Source organism: Podarcis liolepis (assembly GCF_965112155.1).
Source record: "Podarcis liolepis genome assembly, chromosome: 11".
NCBI lineage: Eukaryota > Metazoa > Chordata > Lepidosauria > Squamata > Lacertidae > Podarcis > Podarcis liolepis.
Genome location: NC_139565.1, coordinates 62951696 through 62976305, shown reverse-complemented (window position 1 = coordinate 62976305; position 24610 = coordinate 62951696). Strand labels below are relative to the sequence as shown.

At 46.9% G+C, this 24610-nt stretch overlaps 1 protein-coding gene and 1 long non-coding RNA gene across 2 annotated transcripts in view; one reads left to right on the top strand and one right to left on the bottom strand.

The window, feature by feature from the left end:
- Positions 1 to 24610, bottom strand: part of DNAI1 (dynein axonemal intermediate chain 1) — a 159849-nt gene that overhangs the window by 17950 nt on the left and 117289 nt on the right. Inside the window, exon 19 of the mRNA XM_083465924.1 lies at positions 21702 to 21887. Within this exon, the coding sequence (XP_083322050.1) occupies positions 21702 to 21887 (186 nt within the window). The remainder of the gene's footprint in view (positions 1 to 21701; positions 21888 to 24610) is intronic.
- LOC310689134 overlaps positions 1 to 24610 on the top strand; it is a 283669-nt gene that overhangs the window by 193061 nt on the left and 65998 nt on the right. The window lies entirely within an intron of this gene.

Here is a 24610-nt window from a genome sequence, read left to right as displayed (position 1 = left end):
GTAAAAGTCTTGGCTAAGCATTCTGCCTTATTAGCCGACTTTGTGATTCATCTTTGCTTGCTAGAGTGCGAAAGGCTGCAATATGTTTCGGCCGGACGGTGAGCTTGCAGAGACTAAATATTTAATCGGGTTAGACAACGTTAGCCAACATTTTCTGATAATGCTTTCCATCTGATACCAATTTGAAACACAGGAAGGGCCAAAGCTATAATCTAATGCAGGACTCTCATTTCCTAGTCTGCACCCCTGACACTTTGATTCAGGCGTCTTGGGTACACAGACAACTCCTCTCAAAGTTTCTGTGTTTATTACTGCAAACTTTAGGCAGCAAACTGAAATCCGCCTTCTGCAATTATTCTCTGCCCTGAAGTAAAACAGGCAGGAGCTTCCTGCGAAATCCTTTTGCTGGGTCTGGTGCTGTTCGATGTGTATTATTTGCTGACTGGATGAAGGACCAGGCAGCAAACCTGCCTAATGTGTGGCTGATGCTAAAGTAAGATGAATTGCAAACATTTCGAAAGAGGCAGCACGCTTAAAAATATCTCAGTAGACTGCAGAGCTAAGCTGATAGGGTAAAAAAAAAGTTCAGCAGGGGCAAATGGAGGGAAGTGCTTAGCATGGGAAGGAAGGGTTGAGCGAAACCCCCACACGTTGCTTTCCTAAATCAATGGTTCTATTTGCAATCACTTTATGTTTTAGCATTCGTTTCAGTGCCTGCATTTAACCAGTCCACAAGCCGCTCCTGAACCGAGCCACCCGCTCGGCTCATCCCCACTCGCTGTGCTAAACCGATGCAGCGCGGTGCGGGGACTCACTTCTGCGGCGCCAGAAATTGCATTTGTGCATGCGCAGACACCAAAAATTGTGTCTGCACAGACGCAGGTGCCGAAACTCGTGGGCGTGTGTGCTCACACGCACTAGCAATCCAGCCCACGGAAGGATCTCCGCTGGAGTGAACCGGCCCAGGCAAGGTAAGCCTTGCCAACCCCTGGCCTAGGACTTGCCGATCAGAAGATCGCAACCCCAGAGCCATCCGCGACCAGACCTAACAGTCAGGGGTGCCTTTGCCTTTAATGAAGAGTAGTGGGATGCGGGTGGCGCTGTGGTCTAAACCACAGAGCCTATGTCTTGCTGATCAGAAAGTCGGTGGTTCGAATCCCCGCGACGGGGTGAGCTCCCATTGCTCAGTCCCTGCTCCTGCCAATCTAGCAGTTCAAAAGCACATCAAAGTGCAAGTAGATAAATAGGTACCGCTCTGGCGGGAAGGTAAACGGCATTTCCGTGCACTGCTCTGGTTCACCAGAAGTGGCTTAGTCATGCTGGCCACATGACCCAGAAGCTGTCTGCAGACAAATGCCAGCTCCCTCGGCCAGTAAAGCGAGATGAGCGCCGCAACCCCAGAGTCATCCGTGACTGGACCTAACTGTCAGGGGTCCCTTTACCTTTAATAACATAACTCAAGAACACAAGGAGAGCATTCTGGATCAGGCCAATGGTCCATCTAGCTCAGCATTCTGTTCTCACAGTGGCCAACAGAAAGTGGTTAAGAAAGCCCAACAGAGACTCCATCTCCTCAGAGTATTGCGAAAGACCAATGTCAATCAACATTTGATGATCTCCTTCTACTGGTCCACAATAGAAAGTGTCCTTTCCTACTGCATCACGGTGTGGGACGCTGGTTTGTCATCAACTGATAGGAAGTGCCTACAGAGGGTAGTGAATACAGCAGAAGATATTATGGGATGTCCCGTGAATCCGCCGGATGAAATAGCGGAAGACCGTTGCCGCAGGAGAGTGAGGAAAATTCTCAGGGATGTTTCACACCCTGGCTGGCACTTTCCTGATCTCCTGCCCTCGGGCAGAAGATATAGAAGCAGGATTAGGTGCCCCAACAGCGTAAAAAACAGCTTCTATCCGTGGAATAAAAAGATAACAACAGGGCAACTGACTTTCGGGTTTGGTGGGTGTGCGTCAGTAAATGAGGGGAATTAAGACTAAGAGAGCTGAGTGGGGGGTGCTCGTGTAATCTCAATTGTACAAGTGACAATAAAGCATTTCGATTTCGATTTCAACCAGATGCCTCTGGGAAACCTGCAAGCAGGATGCGAGCACCAGAGCCCTCTCGCTTCCTGCGGTTTCCAGCAACTGGTACTTGGAAGCATTTCTGCCTCTGACGGAGGCGGCAGAGCAGAGCCATCATAATTAGTAGACAATGCACAACTTCTCATATCACACCCCTCTCTCAACACCTCATGCCTCGAAACTGGAAGGTAAGTGTTAGGAGAAAATAAAGTTGGAAAGCAGAAAGTTTGCTCTTGGGAAATGCAAACCTACATTTAACATTTATATCATGGTACGATATAACAACAGGCCACTGGCAGCCCAGATACACGACAACCGGGTCCAAAAATTCCAGAGTGAAAGGAAAGAGAGTCTCGCTAAAAGTACAAAGACCTTTAGCATCAGGAGGACATTTAGCCCTTGCCAACTTGCCTGCTATTTTGGGAGGATAACAGGGCTTGGGGGAGAGCCAAAGAATTGGGTATAACACAGCGTCCAAAGTATAGCTGAGTGTTTCAGATCACTCAGAAGGGGAGAACACACGCACGCCTGCGAGGACAGCCCCTCCAATTGTCCTGCGGCTGCTCAGCGCCTGAGTCTATCTTGCCGCCTTCCCCTGCCCTGTCCCAAGTCAGAGGGGAGCTCTGTGATTCCCCCATAAAAAACGCTTGCAGTATTTTGGACTTTTCAGTTTAGAGAAAAGGCAAGTAAGAGGCTGCATGGCAGAAGTTTCTGAAATTTTGCACGGCATGGAGGAAAGTCGATAGAGAAAAGTCATTCTCCCTTTCATGTAACACTGGAAGTCATGGACATGCAAGGAATCTGAATGTTGGACGATTCGGGACAGATAAAGGGAAGTCCTTCTTCACACAGAGCAAACTATGGAACTCCCTGCTACAGGAGGCAGTGATGGCCAGCAACCTGAATGGCTTTAAAATGAGATTAGGCAAATTCATGGAGAAAAGGACTATCAATGGCTGTGTGATAAGAATTTTAAGGCCTTAGATGTATAATAAATGTTCATAAATGTACCAACCAAGCACGTACGTAGATCAGCACAGGAAGACCAACCATTTTTGGCTCCCAAACTGACCAAATGTTTTCTCTGCAAGGTCAAAGGAAAATGGAAAAGCCTCCCCATTGTCCTTTCCTTCACAAATCCTGTCTTAAGGGTATGTCTGTGTTTGAATAGGGTGAGCCTGTGACCTGGCTCAGGAACTAAGCATTTAATAATTGCAAAAGACTGGCCACACTCCCCAGGGTCAAGTGAGCATTAACAGGTAAACCTGTCAGACAAGATACGGTAAACAACGCACTCAGATTTCTCCTGTAGACCACCTTTACTGTGATGTAGGTATGATGTATCTGGGGGTGGTGGTCTTGGGTTACACCCCTTCTGTGAGGTATGTATGATGTATGGAGGGGTGGTCTGGAGCTCCAGGGCAGGGAATTTAAAATGTCTATATAAGGCCTGGCACACCTTGGTTCTGGGTTCCTCCTCCTTTCCTGCGTGTGAGGGGAGAACCCTGTTGCAACAGATCCTGCCAACCTAGCAGTTCGAAAGCATGTCAAAGTGCAAGTAGATAAATAGGTACCGCTCTGGCGGGAAGGTAAACGGCGTTTCCGTGCACTGCTCTGGTTCGCCAAAAGTGGCTTAGTCCTGCTGGCCACATGACCCGGAAGCTGTATGCTGGCTCCCTCGGCCAGTAAAGCGAGATGAGCACCGCAACCCCAGAGTCATTCGTGACTGGACCTAATGGTCAGAGGTCCCTTTACCCTTTATGTATGATGATGCTGCTGCTGCTGTTTGCTGTCTCAGGCCTGGACAAAGAGGAGGTCCAGGACTTGGATATAGGAGCCCACCATTTCTCAGGAGCCCATGAGACTTCCTGCTTCCTGCGTGGGATAAAAATAATCCTTCTGTGTCAGCTCTGCTCACTGTGATGGACAAGACACCCAATTCCTATGCGAATCCTTTTCTTATTAAGACAATTCCCCGGGGAGGCCATCAAATTAATTTTGGCAGAAAAATAGAAAGACGGGCAGTTTGGGCTCGGTGCTTGAATAGGTGCCTTGAATTGCTCTCCCTGGTTCACTGCCTTCCTTGCTCTGCACGGACGCAGCCCATCGTGGGCCATTCCAGCACTGGGAACGAAGAATGCTCTTTAAGAAAAATCATAGGATTGTAGAGTTGGAAGGTACCCCCAAGGGTCATTTAGTCCAACCCCCTGCAATAAAGGAATCACAAGAGGAGGATCAGATGCTTCAGGCACCAACTGGGCAGGGGGTAGGATGGAGGAAAAGTGTGCAGGAGATGAATTTCATCAGTTTCCCCCAACCTGTTGCCCCCCCCCCAGTCGCTCTGGATTACAATTCCCATCAGCCCCATGACGGGTCTGGCTTTGTTGGCAGATTCAGGACAGATAATATAATAACAAATAAATAAATATTTTTTTTTAATACCCCGCCCTCCCCAGCCAAGACCGGGCTCAGGGCGGCTAACACCAAATATAAAAACAATTGATTGAAATACAGCTTAAAAACAAGATTAAGATACAACATTAAAACATTAAAATGCAGCCTCATTTCAGTGGAAACTCCATCTTTTTGTTCTTTTTGGGGGATAAAAACGTCAAGTCTTCACCAAGGCTAACTATCCAGACTGGTCCTACATGGGCCAGAAGAAAGCCAGGGAAGTCCCCAAATAGGAGTTCCATCACAGAAGGAGAAAGGAAAACAGAAAGAGGGGAAGGGGATCAAGTTGATGAAAGAAAGCACTTCTTTGTACAGTGCAGAGTTAAACTTTGGAACTCCCTCCCCCAGAAGGCAGCAGTGGGCAGTCAGCTTTGGAAGAGGGTGAGACAAATTCACAGAGGAGAGGGCTATTGGTGGCTATTAAGCTCTTCCTCCAATGCTTCTGGCTAACAGTTGCTGGAAACCACAGGAAGGGGGAGTTGGAGGAAGTCTAGGCGTCAACCGTAGCCCACCATTGCACTCTGACCCCTCCACAATGTGGTGAATGAAAAACAAATGTTGTTGCTTGTGCAATAGGAATGAGAATCCAGATTGTCCTGCTCCTGTCCTGCTGCTTCTTTCTGCTAACCATTAGTACAGAAACTGAGACTATCAGCAGCCACTCTCTCAAAAGGAAACCCTCACAAAAGGAAATTAGCCCAGGGCAGCAAAATGTTTGTCAGCTTTCCCAGACAGAAAGAAGCATCACAGCCCGTCAGGAAATGGAACAGTGCTGTGCAAAATTATGGAAACTTCCCTGGTGCCAGCCCTGAGAAGCCTGGCCGTCACATGCTACTTGACAGGGATCCAAAAGGATGGGTTGTCGTTTTTCATGAGATCAAGAGGTTAGAGAAGATGTACGCCTAGCAATACTGGTGCAGCAGACCCAAATTCTGAATCAGTAAGTCAGAGTACGTTGCGTCAAATCCACTGAGCAGGCTGAAGACACAGCAGAATTAAACACTCTGAATCTAATTCATCTTTGAACTGAGGTGGTTTTCTGAGCACCTGATCAGAATATTGTTCTGCTGGTTTTGGTAACAGTGCGGACACTTGATATGATATGGCAGTAGATACTAGAATCTGTAATTTGTCACCAGCCAATAGATTTTCACCAGCTATTCCTGCTCCAGGGTCTCCCTTTCATCTCCACACCTGGGGCATCGCATAACATTTGCATGTGCCAATTTACATGTATAGACTCTTCTGAGACCAGCAGGTTGCTAAGATCTCAACAGTATTTGCAGAGCACCCACTAGGTGACCTTGGGCCAGTCATTCCACCAACCGTGCCTGCGTCACAGGGTGGTTGTGTAGATAAAACAAGGAGCACGCAATAACAGGAGCATCACCCTGAACTACTGGGAAGAAGAGTGATATATGAATACAGTTAAGCTGTGGGTGAACATATCAGAAGACACAGCGATTCTTCAAACAGCTCTTGTTTATTCACAGGCCAGAACAGAACTGAACTGAAGGGTTCAGCCAGCCTGCTTATATAGAGCTCCACTACAACGCAACAGTAACAATTTTCTAAAACTATCCAATCACTGAACGTCACTTTCAACCCCTTATTTGCATATGCGGACCTGAATGAAAACTATCTACAGTATCCCCCTGCTGGCCCAGGGTGAGAACTTCAATACATAACAAATACATATCTGTGGCAGCGGATGTGGCTTTTAAAACTATCTTACCCTGAGACCTGTCAGGAGTAAGCATGGACCACTGGTACCAAATAGTATGGGAAACAGCCCTATTAGAAAAATTAACCAACAAACTGAAACTGACACAGGGACAAATAGAAGAAGACACCTTCACGTCGGTATGGCTCCCCTTTATCACATACACAGCCCAACAAGACAATGACAATAATCCACCAACAGTATACAAATCAATTTGGCGAACCTGATCCAAAACACCCACCCACCCCACTCACATATGAAAACAAGACCTATTGCAGTCGTTAAGAGTCGTCAACAGGCTCATCTCAGCTATCTGCCAATCACCCATTCCCACCACCCTTCTGAGTAATACCCCTCCCCACCTTCTCACTATATAGAAGGATCTGGCAACTTCTGTTTCAGTGTATCTGAAGAAGTGTGCATGCACACGAAAGCTCATACCAAGAACTAACTTAGTTGGTCTTTAAGGTGCTACTGGAAGGAACTTTTTTATTTTGACATGAAAACAAAGACCACCACAGCCAATCACAAATGAACAGCCACATCCTATGCCAACCCCAACCTCTCTCACCACCAAAGGAACACAAGTGAACAGCAGAGAACCTGCACAAGCAACGCTGACACCAAACCCTACATATATTAAGGAAAATAGAAACATCACCACCCGACCCCACCCCCACCCATCTTCCCCCCCTCCACCTCTTTCCCCCTTTTCTTCCCAATGTCTCAACAAATGAAACTGATTTGTAAAAAATGTTACATGGGGGGGGAATACGAGAGAGAGACGTTTTGTAAATCAAGAAAATCTTTTAATAACAAACAAAACAAAACCGTCTCATCCCCTTCTTGAGTTGTGTTTTCAGAAAGAAATCTTAGGAAAGTCATAAAGAGGGAGCAAGGAGAGAGCAGTTCAGGACTGGTTTGGCACAAGCAGCCCCAGCAAACGCCACGGGTTTTCAAAAGGCATCACACACAGCAGATATTTTTGCCTGAGGCCCAAACACACTCCGTGCTCTGGGCTGGGAGGCTGAAGATGCTGCAGGCTGGTCCTGCCTGCCAATTGCTTCTCCAACCCTCACCCGGGAGGCAGGGATTAAAATGGATCCAGGTCCCATTTATATCAACGAGAGATTTACCACTGACTCTGGGCTTAACTCAAGGCGCAACCAAAGCTTCTTTGCTGCGAGTCAGACAGGGAGGATGCAGAGAAGAAGCTGTAGTGGAAATGTGGAAGACAATTGTATTTCGAGGAGTTAGGTGGAATGTCCCTTTCCCTTTAACATCCCCAGTTTGAGGACTGGTGGATTCTTGTGTTTCACACACCTGTCGGGAGTTTCCTGGGTTCTTCTGTGTTGCAAGTGCTGTCTGGATGCCCAGCTGCAGGTAGTGGGAGACTCTCAGCCGCTCTGTATTAATCATGAGTACAGTGGTGCCCCGCAAGACGAATGCCTCGCAAGACGGAAAACTCGCTAGACGAAAGAGTTTTCCGTTTTGGAGGTGCTTCGCAAAACGAATCTCCTATGGGCTTGCTTTGCAAGACGACAATGTCTTGCGAGTTCCTGCTGGTTTTTCCCTCCCCCCCCCTTTTCTAAGCCGCTAAGCCGCTTATCAGGTGATCCGATCAGCAGATAAGCCGCTAAAAGCCACGAATAGCGCTAAGCCGCTTATCAGCTGATCCGATCAGCAGATAAGCCGCTAAAAGCTGCTAATAGCGCTAATAGCGCTAATCCGCTAATCCTTCAATGGGCTTGCTTTGCAAGATGAAAAAAACCGCTAGACGAAGAGAATCACAGAACGGATTCTTTTCATCTTGCGAGGCACCACTGTAATGCCAGGTGCACTTGATTACATCAAGGCGGGCTATAAAAGCCACAGGTGGGAGGGGCCTGGTGAGCTTCTGCCCAGATCAAAGGACCTGATGCTGGGAGACCGAGGGTCGGGGTCTTTCTCCTGCTGCTCCACCTGGGGCTCCAGGCAGCTGAAGGGGAGATTGGGTAGCCCCTTTTGGGTATATTTTATGCTATGCTTTGCATGTCTGCTGTTTATTTGTTAATAAAACTGTTTTGGTTCCCCTTCCACCTCCTCATTCCTTTTGTCCTGATATCCTTGGAAAGTACTGCTGTATTTGGCAGCAGAGAAGCCGACAGGGGAAGGTCCACTGGCTTCCCCATCTCCCTCCCAGCTGCTTCCCTCCCCTGATGAGCTTTTGGCAAGGGCAAACCAAGCAGCCACCTGGAGCAGGATCTGCTGGAGAGGGGAAGAGGGCTGAGGTCCCAAGACTGTCCTGCTCTGTGGTGCGGAAAGGCATGGCCAAAGCCCGGCTGGGCTGTAAGACAAAGCAAGGTTCAGGTAGGACACTGAGAAACTCAGGGTTCAGGCTGGATACAGGATTCAGGCCACGCTTCTCTGGGGAAGAATTTGAGTTCTGATGCTCTTCCAGCAAGGAACAATCTGAAACCTGAAAGCCAGTGTAATAATAATAATTTATTATTTATACCCCGGCCATCTGGCTGGGTTTCCCCAGCCACTCTGAGCAGCTTCCAACAGAACACTAAAATACAATAACCTATTAAACCATAAAGGCTATTAAACAATAAAGGCCAAACAGGGCTGCCTTCAGAGGTCTTCTAAAAGTTTGGTAGTTATTTTTCTCTGTGCCATCTGGTGGGAGGATCCAGTGTGGATTAGTGATTTGTGTCAGAACAGGACCTGGGAAAGAGCAGGGTTCAGATCCTCCCACTCAGGCAGGATACTCGCTGGGTGACCTTGGGCCACTCACTCAATTTTAACCCTACCTACCTCGCAAGGTTGCAAGGGTTAAGTGAGGAGAAGGAGCAGATCCATATCTGCCAACTTGAGTTCCTTGAGAGAAAAGCTGGGATAGAAATGCAACAAGATAAATCCAGACGTATGTAATAAACTCTTGTGCAGGAGTCACAACTAAAGGATTCATGACAGGTGGCCATCCAACCTCTGCTGAAAACCTCCAATGAAGGAGTTCTTCCTGGTGTTTAGTCGGAATCTTAGCAGGAAACAAGCTGGCTCCATCTTCCACGGACGTTTCGTGTGGTTTGAGATGTGCTCTGCTTCCTTTTATGCACACACACTCGTTTCTTTTTGGTTCACCGCTGCCTGTGCTCCAAGTGGGCTTCCAGGTTTTTAAAACAATGCAAGAGGTGGGGTGGAAAAACCCCTGCCAAGCTCATTTATCAGAAATGGCAGAAGTGGGATAACTGCACTCTCTCTCTCTCTCTCTCTCTCTCTCTCTCTCTCTCTCTCTCTCTCACACACACACACACACTCACATACACACACACACACACACACACACTGCCAGCAGAGAGTCTTCGTTCAGATCTGAACGGCAGAGAGCTGCCTTCAGATCTCCACCCACAGAGAAGAGCGATCCTGCAGACTTCAGCTAATGAATTGCAATCAAGACTCACCAGGTTTGACTAAATATAGTCATTGGCCACATCCAGCTGCAAAAAAAAATTTAAAGGGCAATCACACATCACCATATGCTCCTCCAACTATCAGGGTATTTTGTTTGTTTTTTTAAGGTGTTTTTACATCACTGTCTTGACTGGATCACATTTCCAATCACTTCTTAATTGAACTTTTAATATGCTCTCTGCTAATGCTTGCTTTTGATTGTGCATGAAATGTTTATGGAGTAGTTTTGAGACTTCAGAATAACATTAGGAATATCACATGGCTGGGTGGGAGGTGGGGGTGGCTGGCTGGCTGGCTGGCTAGGACCCACAATTCTGGGGCCAAAGACGTGCTCTGCACTTTCTTGCGCTGCTCCAGGGACATTTCTCCCAAGGCTGGTTCACTCCAGGTATCAGAGCCAGAAAAGCACCTGCCGCAGTGGGAAACTGGGAGGAAACCGGGCAGGAAGAGGCTCAGCTCCCCTCACCCAACTTTCCACAGCCCTGGAGCTAAGAGATAACCTTTACTCCTGGCTCCTCAGAACAGTTAGCACAGCCAGGAGCCAATGGATTAGCTATCCTTTCTCTGTCTCTCTCCCCCCCCCCCCCCCTTGGTGTGGGATGTGAATCTCTGGTGGAGAAGGGATGCTCCAAATGGCCCTGAATCATCAAAATGAGGCATCTCAGAGTCAAGTCCTGCTACGGCTGTCTTCCCTTTCTCCAGCTCTTGCCCAGAATGAACTATTTCTTGCCAGTGCTTTGCTTTCTCACTTTGTTTTGTGTGTATGTGTTTAAAAAAGCACAACACATCATCTCCTCTCCACACTCATTTTCTTTCAGTTTCAGGTGGAGGGGGGTGTCAGGCATCTGGGATATTATTATTTTTTCAACGCACAAGCCCTTTCTTCTATTTATGGAGACAAAAGTTTGTTATTTCCTCTTAGATGAAATGAAATTTCCTAATTAAAAAACAGCGCTGTTGAAACCGGATTCCTTCTCCCAGGTGAGAACAGCCTCTCCTGTTTGAGTGCAAATGCCTACCAATTTATCTTTCTCTCCCAAATGATCCTATTAAATATTTAAGTGCATTTGGGAATCCAGAGGTGCAGTCTGCATCTGATAGCACAGACACCCCCATTTCTGGTTACTGGTGCAGAAGAAAATAATTAGCAGATGAAGCCATTTGGACTCCCATCACTCTCGTTCAGGAGGAGTTGAGCCCCTGTGTCTTCCAAGGCCCCGATTGTTAGAAAAGAAGGCAAGCGTGGAAGATCTCTCTTTAGGGAGTCTTGCAAAATGGAACAAGAGCTGCCCTCTGCTCTGAGCACTTTTTCCAACCCAAGGCTGAGTGATATCAGCATCCAGGCACTCCACATCTAGGGTTTCAATATCTAAAAGACTGCTGAAAATCAAGGGATGTGAATGCTAGTTCAGGAACAATGCCCAGAGCCCCAGTTACCTTTCAGCCTCAGTCCCCCCTTCTATGAAATAGGAATATTAAAGATCAGCCTCAGACAGTTGTGAGAACAAGCAAGATAAACTTTCAGTATCACCCTCCTAAGCCTGTTTACAGGGGAATAAGTACCACTGAGTAAGGATGCTTCAAAAAATGGAAGAATTTAGCCAGGTCGGCACACTTTTTTTTCCAGGACTTCTTTGTTCAGGGAGGGCTAAGGCAGGGGGCTTATGTGAAGGGGGTATAAGAATTTTAAGGTCTTAGATGTATAATAAATGTTCATAAACGTACCAACCACACACATACATAGATCAGCACAGGAAGACCGACCTGAAACCATTTTTTATTCCCAAACTGACCAAATGTTTTCTCTGCAAGGTCTAAGGAAAATGGAAAAAGCCTCCCCATTGTCTTTTCCTTCACAAATCCTGTCTTAAGGGTATGTCTGTGTTTGAATAGGGTGAGCCTGTGACCTGGCTCAGGAACTAAGTATTTATCATTACAAAAGACTGGCCAGGCTCCCCAGGGTATCCAATCAAGTAAGCAGTAACAGGTAACCTGCCAGACAGGAGATAAACAACGCACTCATATTTCTGCTGTAGACCGCCCTTTCTGTGATGTATGTATGATGCTTCTGGGGGTGGTCTTGGACTCCAGGACGGGCAATTTAAAATGTCTATATAAGGGCGGGCACACCTTGCTTCTGGGTCCTCCTCCTTTCCTGTGTGTGAGGGAAGCACCCTGTTGCAACAGATCAATAAAAATCAGGCTTACTAGCTGCTTTGCTTCTCAATATTCCCTGCTTGGTCTCTGTTATTTTCTCCTACCAATAGGGAACCTATGTGAGGACTCTATATGGGCTCTTGGATACCCCATAAGGGAAAAGGGTAGATTTTTGTTTACAACACTAGGAAGAAAAGAGCTCAGAGCCTTAAGGAGGGACAGGAGGGAATCTAGAATACAGGAGTTGCAGTGTGTGTGTGTGTTTAAGGCCAGAAAGCCTCTAACCTTAGGCCCGTAATCCACTTACTATATCCAGGCCACAGTACGTGACAGAAAGCAGGCGTACCCTAGGAAAGTGTCTGCTCATGAGATCTGCCCAGGTGGCTGCGGATGCTCCCAGAAAGCAAGTCAAGATACTGACTCTATGGATTTTTTTTTTAAAAAAAGGTTGCAAGGTCTCCATTCCATTTGTGCTGGGGGAAAGTCCGTCCAACGGCTGACGTTGCAAACCAACCCACTGAATCTTCTAAAAACATGGGTGTCTGCTCAGAGTAGACCACTACTCCGTGGGGCCAAACCCCCAGTGGTGGACCTCTCTGATGCTTGACCCCCAGGTTCCCTGAGTTGCCGGTCACAGTAACCCTTATCTATTAAAATATTGATTGTCGAGATGTTTCTGTTTGGGGGCAGAGAAGCAACCTTCTGCAACGCACAGCAGATCACAAAACGGCAAGGGCGGAGAGCATATTCATGGCTCAATAGAAGCCTGCCAGAGCCAAGGGGTTGCGTTCAGAAGACTAAGCACCCTGGTCTTTCCTTTCTCTAGGACTATCCCCTTCTGCCATTGAGGGGGAAGGTGGGCATCCATACTGCCAACTTGTCAATCACTTTCTCTGACTCCCCCTTTTTTTAGGGGGAGGAGTCAAGGGTCCAGGGCATAACCAGCCCAGCTCAGGAGATCTTCCCCACAAATGGAGCCATTCACCCTGTTCTCTCTCATTTGTGCTGGGAACTCTTGTGCTGGGAACCCTTTCAATCGGAAGAGAGAAAATGCAAAGAATGAAAAGGGAAACTCTCCAGGAAGTGGCAGAGCAGTTTGACTTTGCCTCTCCAGATTTGGGGCGGGGGGAGAGAGAAACCCGCCTGCAGCAGTGAACTGGCCACCAAAGGCTAGACACATTAGGCTGCATTCACACAGCCCCATTGCAACCTAGGTCCAGCTGCCCTATGGCCTGCTTCAGCCTCTCATCCCAGGCTCACATGGCCTCTGGGGTTGCTTCATTAGTTCTTGGGTTAAAACGAACCTTTTCTATGACCCTTCCCTTCCACATCTGCCAGGCACAATTGACAAGGAAGATATAGCCACAGGAAACAAATTGCAGAACTGTTTTCACAGGCAAGTCTCATGGGGAAAGCCCTGCGGGGTTGAAGAGAAGATGGATGGGTGCAGAATTCTCATCTGGTCCGTTAATATTCCCTGGGTTTTCCATGCATTAGGGAAATCCAGTATCGAGGCTCGAAGCCTTAACCACCTGCTCTGTATTCTAAAAGCAAGTTCCATGGATATTCATCACACTGCAAGATGGCCTCCTGCTGGCTGCAACGCCTTATCAGAGACACCAGTTCTGCTAGCGTTTCCTCTGAGGAAAATACTCAGAAGTACAGCTCGCCTGTGGTGACAAAGACAGACAGACAGAATGACAGACATGCCTGGCATCTGCCCCAACAACAGCCACACTGGTCAGAAAGCACTCACACCAGACAGCAAGAACTTCAGAGAAATAACACTGTAAGGGTATTACAGTGGTATCTCGGGTTAAGAACTTAATTCGTTCTGGAGGTCTGCTCGTAACCTGAAACTGTTCTTAACCTGAGGTACCACTTTAGCTAATGGGGCCTCCCGCTGCTGCCGGAGCACGATTTCTGTTCTCATCCTGAAGCAAAGTTTTTAACCTGAGGTACTATTTCTGGGTTAGCGGAGTCTGTAACCTGAAGTGTCTGTAACCTGAAGCGTATGTAACCCGAGGTACCACTGTACTGCCATTAAAAGGTAAAGGTAAAGGATCCCTGACAGTTAAGTCCAGTTGTGAATGACTCTGGGGTTGCGGCGCTCATCTCACTTTACTGGCCGAGGGAGCCGACGTTTGTCCGCAGAGAGTTTTTCCAGGTCATGTGGCTAGCATGACTAAGCCGCTTCTGGCAAACCAGAGCAGCACACAGAAACGCCGTTTACCTTCCCGCTGGAGCAGTACCTATTTATCTACTTGAACTTTGATGTGCTTTCGAACTGCTAGGTTGGCAGGAGCAGGGACCGAGCAATGGGAGCTCACCCCATCATGGGGATTCGAACCGCTGACCTTCCGATTTGCAAGTCCTGGGCTCTGTGGTTTAGATCACAGTGCCACCCGCATCTCTTATTACTGCCATTAAACATATGCTGTAAAGCTGGGGTGGACTTGAATGTCTACTCCTCCACCACTGAAGTTTCCCCACTGCACCCAACCAGCCTGTGATTATCATAAGAACAGAGGAAGGGGCTGCAGGATCAGGCCAATGGCCCATCGAGTCCAGCATCCTGTTCTCCCAGTGGCCAACCAGGCGCCTGTAAAAAGGTCTATTAAAAAGCACTCAAAAGCACTCTCTCCCCCTGAGTTTTCCAGCAACTGGTATTCAGAAGTATCGTTGCTTCCAGCTGTGGAGATAGACCATTGCCATCGACTGTCATCTCCTCCATTAATTTGTTCAACCCCCTTTTAAAGCCTCCCTCTTGTGGGAGGGAGTTCCATAGTTTAGCTACGTGTCGCATGAAGGAGTTTCTTCAGTGGCGTTCACGTCATCACAGTGGATGGAGTTATAAACCTCCAGCGTTGCTCCTGGCACGAAACTGCAGGCAAGAGTTGACAGGCAGCGATTATCAAAGGATTCCCAGCCAGAACAGCCCTGTCTGTGGCTTTTGTTGCCATGTTGTTGTTGTTTAGTCGTTTAGTCTGGTCCGCCTCTTTGTGACCCCCTGGACCAGAGCACGCCAGGCACTCCTGTCTTCCACTGTCTCCCGCATGCCATGTTAAACCTGTTGAAACTATCAAATGCTCGGTCTCTTTGCTGGACGAAGAGAATGCGATGGGAGGGGGTGGCAGAGCGGCCCAGAAACAGAGGCTGCTGTTTCGATTTTGTTTTCGTATTTTTATTAAAGATTTTCTTGATTTACAAAAGTATGTGTAATGTCTCTCTCTTGTATTTTTTCCATGTAACATTTTTACAAATCAGTTTCATTTGTTGAGACATTAGGAAGAAAAGGAGGGAAGAGGTGGGGGGGAGATGGGGGGGTGAGGTCGGGTGGCGACGTTTCTATTTTACTTACTATGTGTAGGGTTTGGTGTCAGCGTTGCTTGTGCAGGTTCTCAGCTGTTCACTTGTGTTTCTTTGGTGGCGAGAGAGGTTGGGGTTGGCCTAAGGTGTGGCTGTTCATTTGTGGTTGGCTGTGGTGGTCTTTGTTTTCGTGTGTGAGTGGGGTGGGTGGGTGTTTTGGATCGGGTTAGCCATATTGATTTGTATGCCATTGGTGGATTATTGTCATTATCTTGTTGGGCTGTGTATGTGATAAAGGGGAGCCATACCGGGGTGAAGGCATCTTCTTCTGTTTGTCCCCATGTCAGTTTCAGTTTATCGGTTAATTTTTCTAGTAAGGCTGTTTCCCATACTATTTGGTACCATTGGTCCATGCTTCCTCCTGACAGGTCTCTCCACTAAACATCTTCCAAGACAAGAATGCCCATTTACACCACAGAGAACTCATAACCCACGTACTTTCAGCAGCCAGAAACAGTAAAGGTAAAGGTAACAGTAAAAGTAAAGGTAAAGGTAAAGGGACCCCTGACCATTAGGTCCAGTCGTGGCCAACTCTGGGGTTGCGGTGCTCATCTCGCTTTATTGGCCAAGGGAGCCGGCGTACAGCTTCCGGGTCACGTGGCCAGCATGATTAAGCCACTTATGGGGCGAAAAATACGGTAGGTTTGCAAGAAGTTTTGGGAGAAGTATTATTGGAAGTATTGCAAAAATGGAGATTTGTTAAGAGATGTAAAGGCAATATAAAGTTAAGAAATGCATAAGAAGTGGTTAAAACAGTGGATCATCAGAGGTGCTGATGGAAGTCTAAAAAGATTGTATAAGTGATAAGTTTTGTGTGTACATTTTATAATTTATATGTTAAAATCAATAAAAAATAAATAAAAAAGGAAAGTCCCACACGGGGAACCTCTTTGGAAAAAGCTCACCATTTCGCTAAACGCAATTTACCGAGCATGGGGTGAGCTTCTGCGTAACGCAGAGGTTCAAAATGCCATGGCGCTGTGGGTGGCAAGGCCATTCATCCCCAGAGAATGTCTCCCGCAGGGAGTGTGCGCTTCCTTTGTAATTACAGTTTCCCTCCCATTCATTAAGGGATCAGTCAGACAAGGTCCATGCGCAAGCCCACCCCTTAGATTAGCCTGTAGATCACAACTGCTGCTTCCCCTGCGGGAAACACTGAAAATCCTTGGCAAACGCCCCTTTAAGTGTAACAGGCAAGCGAGACCAGAGACAAACTGCGAAGCGAATTTTGTCTCCCTCCAGCTGTCCGTCTCTCCAGCTTGAGCTGCCCTTGCTAGCGATGCACAATGTCACGTTTATCCTCACCATTGGAGGCAATCGAGAAATCAGAGAAAGGGTCTATAAAAAGCACTCAGGCTATTAATACCTGTATGCAAGGGAGAAAAGCGGGACTGAAACAAGACAGGGAGGAATGATTCCTGGCTGTGCTGAGCTTAATTTGTTAGGGTTTAGAGCTGCCAGATGCCAGACAGTTCCTAAAAAGCGCCGGAACCCAGATTTGTCTTAATATCAGACACTGGCAGATATCGCATGGTTTCCGCACCTGCAAGATGGCTGGTTCGTCTTGCTCAGTGCCTCTCCACTTATGAACCAGCCCATCCCTGTGGTCTTCATCAGAGGCCCCTCCCTGTGCGCCCCTCCTGAGGAAGGTGCAGAGGGTGGCCACACGAGAAGAGGTGTGATGGCCTGGGATTCAGACTCAGAGGCTGAACCTGAGGAATCTCAGCCTGCACACGAGTCCCCGCCTCCAGAACCAGCTGAGCCGGGGCTGGGGCATGAGCCTGAAGGGTCCTCACCTGTGCTGGGTCCACAGGTGCAGGCACCAGCTGAGTCTGCTCTGGCTCCTGAGGGGATGGAGGACCCATTGCCTGCAGGTGCTCCACTCTCAGCCCCGTCAGGGGAGGCTGAGGTTGCCTCTGGGTCCGGTAACCCTCCAGCCTCTCCTGAGCTGCAGAGGCTCAGGGCAGAGAGACGGAGGGAACTAAGTTCCCGCAGGAGGAGGGCTCGCCTCCAGGCCAGGAGAGGCGAGTCACCTGTGGACCGGGGCCGCCCTATGCCTCGGGGCAGATAAAAGCCGGCCACCCCACCCCCCAGTCCCAGGTTGCAGGAGCAACGTTGTTGCTAGCCTGTTCCTGCCTGCACCCTGTCCCGCTCTTCTGCCAGAGTTCTTTTTTTTAAAAAAAAATATTTATGAAGATTTTACACAAAACATACAAAACATAGGTGTTTTTTAAAAAAGGTAAAAATAATTAAACCAACTATTACACATACAAAAAAGAAAAAACTTCTGCCAGAGTTCTTGACCCCACCCGACTCCCCGCCTTGGACCCAGCTACAGCTTTGACGGACTGCCTCCATACCACACCTTCAACCTCGGACTGGTCTCGGACCTCGCCTCTCAGTTAGCCCCCGGGACCAGCACAACAGGCCTTTTCAGTGGTGGCTCCCCATCTGTGGAATTCCTTCCCCAGAGAGACAGGCCTGGTGCCATCCTTGCCATCCTTTGGGATTTTTCTTTCCTTTGGGAATCACGTTGCCTCCCTCCAATGGTGGTGCTCATCTTTTAGTGGGGTGGGTAGGACTTGACCATATTAACAGACCCTCCAATTGTCCCTACTTTCCAGGGATGTCCTTGATGTAGATAAGCTGCCTGGTTTCTGATTGGATGTCCCTATTTTCATTAGAGAAATGTTGGAGGGTAAGGAGTTATCTGACCCTTGAGCCGTCGGAAGGCAATCCTGTATAGGGAAGTTTTTTTTAATATTTCATGTTTTATTATGTTGTTATATACCGTATTTTTCGCTCCATAAGATGCACTTTTTTCCTCCTAAAAAGTAAGGGGAAATGTCTGTGCGTCTTATGGAGCGAATGCATGGTCCCTGGAGCAGAATTGCCCAGGGGCAAAAAGCAGATCATGCTTTTTTTTTTTTTTTAAAGAAAGAGGGAAGTGGGTGTTGAAACAAAGCCGCTGATCAACAAGCGATCGGGAGGGAGATAAGGGAGGCTAGCAATAAAGGAGGCTGCCTGGGAGGGGGGAGGTAAAAGCCCATGGATCCTCAGGATTTTTGCACTGGGTCACCCCAAATTCACCATCAGATCACATAGCATGTCCATGGCTACAGCCTGCCCCCCACAAAAATCACACATCCACTGCTTCATGGGGCCTCGATGGCACAAAAATGTGGTTACAAAGCACGGACCCACATGGATCCTCAGGATGTTTGCATTGGGCTACCCCAAACTCACCGTCAAATCACATATCATGTCTTTGACCACAGCATGAACCACAAAAATCATACATCCACTGTTTCATTCAGAATATTTTTTTTTCTTGTTTTCCTCCTCTAAAAACTAGGTGCGTCTTATTGTCAGGAGCATCTTATGAAGCGAAAAATACGGTATGTTGGAAGCTGCCCAGAGCGACTGGGGCAACCCAGTAAGATGTGTAGGGCATAAATAGTAAAATTATCATTATGGAATGAGACATCCCTATTTTCATCAGAGAAATATTGGAGGGTATGTATTAATATGTTACTGAATGAATATTTTCTATTAATTATTTTAATTTATTTCTGATTTTAAATTGTTTTTGTTGTATTTTATCTTGTCGAGTTGCTTTGAGGTTTTTTTGGTTTGTTTTTTTTTTGCTTTTCGACTGATAAATAATATTACACCCCCCTTCATTGTTTTAGGCCTCATCTGGACTTCCTTCTGCGCTGCGTTTCCACAAGTCCAAACTTTAAAACTCCACGTCGGAGTGATTTTATTTTTGTCTCAGCACTTTCCTTGGGAAAACCCACATTTTACCACTGAAATGGAGCAAGCAGCAGCAGGATTTTCTGCAGATTGCTGATGCAGAGGTACATTGCAGATTTCGGTGGGGAAAGCTTTGGGACAAAAACAAATGGAGAAACACTCAGATACAGAGCTTTAAAGTGCAGATCTGTACTTTGAAAGCACAGCAAAAAAGCAAGTCAGGATAAGCCTGTCAGGATATATATGTCGTATTTGTTGTTTTCATAAACAACTCAGAGACTGTTTCAGTATTAAGTGGTTTGCAAATACCGTATTTTTCACTCTATAGGACGCACTTTTCCCCCTCCAAAAATTAAGGGGAAATGTGTGTGCGTCCTATGGAGCGAAAGCAGGCTCCTTGGCTTCAGCGATAGCAACGGGAAGCCTCCGAAGCGCAGAGGCTTCATGTTGCTTTAGTTGAAGCCTGGAGAGCGAGAGGGGTCAGTGCGCACTGACCCCTCTCGCTCTCCAGGCTTCAGGGATAGCCGCCTGACGCCTTCGTAGCGCAGTGCGAGTTCCCGTTGCGCTCCGCAGGCTTCAGGTTCCTTTTGCTGAAGCTGGGAGAGCAAGACTCTCCTGGCTTCAGCAGAGAGGGAGAGCTGCGCAGCGCCCCTTCAGCGAAGCGGGAGGAGAATTGGAAGGGGCTCCGTTTCTCCTGCCGCTTCGCTGAAGGGGCGCTGAGCAGAGAGGGGGAGAATTTTTTTTTTCCTCCCCCTCTAAAACAAGGTGCGTCCTATGGTCGGGTGCGTCCTATAGAGTGAAAAATACGGTCTATGCAAGAAATCCTGGCCATTCTGTCTGCTGCTTTTAGACATGACCCAGACACCGTCCAACCATTGTACCAAAAAATTTGATTGCACAGTGGTGGGACCACGAGGACCAACTCTGCTGAAACTTGAAGCAGCTCTCGCTTAAAATAGAAAATCATTAAGAATTTACAATGAGCAACAACAGCCAGTGTTTTGAGGGTGGGGCTTACGGCAGAAGCCCCATTTGCGTCCTGATGCATTATTTAGTCCAAGCTACTTTTGAGTCCCTGCAAGGAAAAGCAAAACAAACAAAATTTGGAAAAAGAGATGCCGCTGCCGGCCTGCTGCATTCCCATGTTTTCTGTACTCCTGCCTTTTCAAAGACCTCATTTGTGGTCACTTCTTTTCGGTAAGCCTAAAACCCTGAGGACGTCAGGCAGGCAAGAAGGCGCCTTCGCTGAACCCTTTTTGACACCTGCTAAAAACATTTCTGTTCAGACAAGCCTCCCCAGATATGGAGAACGCTGATGAGTTTTATAACCTGTTTTTAGTTTCTTGCTGATTTTAATTGCTTGGCAGTTTTAAGTAGATTTGTATTGCTTAATTGATATTAATTGTTTTATTCATTTTGTAATCCACTTTGAGGTTTCAGAGGATAATTGTGCTTCAGTTTGTGCATTGGTTTGAAAAGTGCCAACTGGGTACCTTCTTGTAATAATAATAATAATTAATAATAATTAATAATATTTATACCCCACCCATCTGGATAGGTTTCCTCAGCCACTCTGGGCGGCTTCCAACAAAAGATTAAAAATACATTAAAACATCAGTCATTAAAAACTTCCCTAAACAGGGCTGCCTTCAGATGTCTTCTAAAAGTCAGATAGTTGTTTATTTTCTTGACATGTGATGGGAGGGTGTTCCACAGGGCGGGTGCCACCACCGAGAAGGCCCTCTGCCTGGTTCCCTGTAACCTCACTTCTTGCAGGGAGGGAACCGCCAGGAGGCCCTCGGAGCTGGACCTCAGTTTGAAAATGGAATTTCTTCTCTGTCTACAGCCGCCCCCAAGCTTGGTGGTGAAATAAAAAAATTAAGGTCTTATGTATATAATAAAGGTTCATAAATGTAGCAAGCAAACACGTACATAAATATATAAACCACATGTCTGAAGCAGCACAGGAAAACAGCCATGAAGCCATTTTGACTCCCAAACTGACCAGGTGTTTTCTCTGCAAAGTCAAATGGAAAAGCCTCCTCATTGTCTTTTCATTCACAAATCCTGTCTTAAGGGTATGTCTGTCTGTGTATGAATAGGGTGAGTCTGTGACCTGGCTCAGGAACTAAGTATTTATCATTACAAAAGACTGGCCAGGATCCCCAGGGTATCAATCAAGTGAGCATTAACAGGTAACTTGCCAGACAGGAGGTAAACAATGTACTCAGATTTCTGCTGTAGACCACCCCTTTCTGTGATGTAGGTATGATGTTTCTGGGGGTGGTCTTGGACTCCAAGGCAGGCAATTTAAAATGTCTATATAAGGGTGGACACACCTAGGTTCTGGGTCCTCCTCCTTTCCTGCGTGTGAGGGGAGCACCCTGTTGCAACAGATCAATAAAGATCAGGCTTACTAGCTGCTTTGCTTCTCTATTTTCTCTGGTTGGCCTCTGTTCTTTTCTCTGACCAATGGAGAACCTGCAAAGGACTCTAAAAGGGCTCTTGTGTCCCCCATAAGGGAATAAGGGCAGATTTTCATTTATTACTGTGGCTAGTTTGGCCCTCGGGTTCCATAATAGCAGCTACAAAATGCTAATGTGAAAAGCTCAAAGGGGGAGGGGGGAGGTATTTTAAACCACATCATGTAGAGCAGATAAGCCTGCAGATGTTCCCTCTCTGGTCCAGCCTTAAACTGACTTACCTTTGGCATCTTGCGGAGGTTGGGAGACAGCTTCAGGCAGGTGACGTGGCCACGGTCATCCCCGATGATGATGATGGGGTAGATGGCGTTGAACTGGACATGGGTGATCTTGTTCCTCTTCTTAGCCACCACCGGCTGGTTGCAGATGGGCTCGTATTTGTTCACGCTCAGGTCGAAGACGTGGGCCTGGCGGGAGACACAGGCGATGGCTGAACAACGTTCCTTTTCTATTTCTATTTTTTATTTATACTTTTCAAGTTTATACCATTCACTAATTTTTGCAATCGTTTTGACATTTCCAAACTTGACTTCCTTCCCCCTCTCTCTGCGGTTCCTTAATTTTTCATATCTTCTGCATATCCAAATTAACTTAATTTGCTCATTTATTCATCTTCCTTAAATATATACTCTTATGAAACTGCAGGTTATTACAACAATCCTGCCAATGTGGTTTTTCCCCAATTTTTTTTTAATTGATTTTAACAGATATAACATATAAAACATACAAAAGAAAGAACATTACAGTACTAAAAGAAAAAAAGAAGGCAGAGGACCCCGAGCCACTGCTTTCCTCCCGAGCCGGGTGAGCATGAAACCCGGGAAATTTAAGGGACATCATCAATCCAGGACAGCAGCGGGACATGGCACTGGGATAAGGGAGTTTCCCGCCAAATAAGGGACGGTTGACAGCTATGCTCATAGGTAAACTGGTCCCAAGTCATTAAGGGCCTTATATACTAATAGATATACTAGTAGTAACACCTTGAACCTGGCCACTCCCCCCCCCCAATATTTCATATCTCTTCAAAGGCCAAGGATGTTCTCTTTCCAGTGTGCATTTATCCTTTGAAACAGGAAGTGCATTAAAGAGGAGCGAACAACAATACCCAACACGGAAGATTGGCAAATCCTAATGGTAGAATATCTGCAGCTAGCAAAAGCGACAGGAAGAGTAAGAGGCCAACCAAAACAAAAAGTCTACAAGGATTGGGAATCTTTAAAGAATCTTTAGAAAACTATGGAATAAAAGGAAACATCTTGGCAGAATTAGACTGATCCCTGTATTGTATAAATATAAGTTCGTAAGGAAGTAAAAAGAAATTATATAAGAAATATGTAGCTGTGCGGTACAAAGTAATGGATAGATAAAGTACAGTGAGATTAATTGGAAGTCAGTTTTAAATATCTTCTCTGTAAGTTTTATAATTGTGTTCCGTATCAGGAGTATATATGATGATATTATAATAATCTTCTTGTATCTTATAGTGTGGTGGTTTGTTTTATTTTTCTGTTATTTGTTTTTTTGTTTGTTTGTACGTCTGTTTTCTCATAAATGTATTTATTTTAAATTAATAAAGATATATTTAAAAAGAAAAAAGAAATTGAGACTATCAGCAGCCACTCTCTCAAAAGGAAACCCTCACAAAAGGAAATTAGCCCAGGGCAGCAAAATGTTTGTCAGCTTTCCCAGACAGAAAGAAGCAACGCAGCCCGTCAGAAAATAAATTCTAATAAATAAATAAATACAGTGGTGCCCCGCAAGATGAATGCCTCGCAAGACGGAAAACTTGCTAGACCAAAGAGTTTTCCGTTTTGGGGGTGCTTTGCAAAACGAATTTCCTATGGGCTCGCTTCACAAGACGATAATGTCTTGCGAGTTCCTGCTGGTTTTTCCCCCTCCCCCCCTTTTTCTAAGCCGCTAAGCCGCTTATCAGCTGATCTGATCAGTAGATAAGCCTCTAAAAGCCTCTAATAGCGCTAATCCGCTAATCCGTCAATGGGCTTGCTTCGCAAGACGAAAAAACCGCTAGACGAAGAGAATCACAGAACGGATTCTTTTCGTCTTGCGAGGCACCACTGTAAAGAGGAGCGAACAGGACCAGACGGCCATCTGTCATGGCTGCTTTAGCTGAGATTCCTGTGTTGCGTTGCAGGGGGTTGGACTAGATGACCCTCAGGGTCTCTTCCAACTCTGCAGCTCTGTGCTCCTCCTGCTGCTGGCAGCTGCCGCATTTGCACGGGAACAAGGACCCTACGCATCTGTGGCTGGAGGAGGCTGGCACCAATACAGCTCCATGGCGGGTGGAAGCACATCACTCAGAAACACCATTAGTATCACCGACTCTTAACTGCCCAAGCTAATGTCTAAAATAATCAGGCAATCAGCTCTTAAGTGGAGGGATTCCTGGGCTGGCTGACAAATGCAGAAAGCACACACACACAGACTTGCTGCCTCCACAGCTCTCTGCTATTCAGGGCCTTGATGATACAATCAAGAGGGCCAGGGAGGAAATTAATGGATAAGGAAGTCAAGGGGTGGGAGAGAAGCAAGCTGAGCTAATGGATTTAAACAGGGAGGGGATACAGAGGGGGGGGGGCTGAACATGATGGAACCTGCCTCCCTCCGCAATGCCCAGCTCAGCTTCAGAGCCAGAATGCGGGCACTTTGTGTGTGTTATGTACTGAGTTGAATAGGATCCAGAATGCAGCAGTCTGGTTGGTCCTAGAACAATGCAGCAGTCTGGTTGGTCCTAGAACAATGCAGCAGTCTGATTGGTCCTAGAACAATAGGATGCAGAATGCAGCAGTCTGATTGGCCCTAGAATAGGACTCAGAATGCAGCAGTCTGATTGGCCCTAGAACAATAGGATTCAGAATGCAGCAGTCTGATTGGCCCTAGAATAGGACTCAGAATGCAGTAGTCTGACTGGCCCTAGAACAATAGGATTCAGAATGCAGCAGTCTGATTGGTCCTAGAACAATAGGATCCAGAATGCAGCAGTCTGATTGGCCCTAGAATAGGATTCAGAATGCAGCACTCTGGTTGGTCCTAGAACAATAGCGTCCAGAATGCAGCAGTCTGATTGGTCCACAGGAGCCACCCAGTCCAGCTCCAGGTGGAAGGGAAT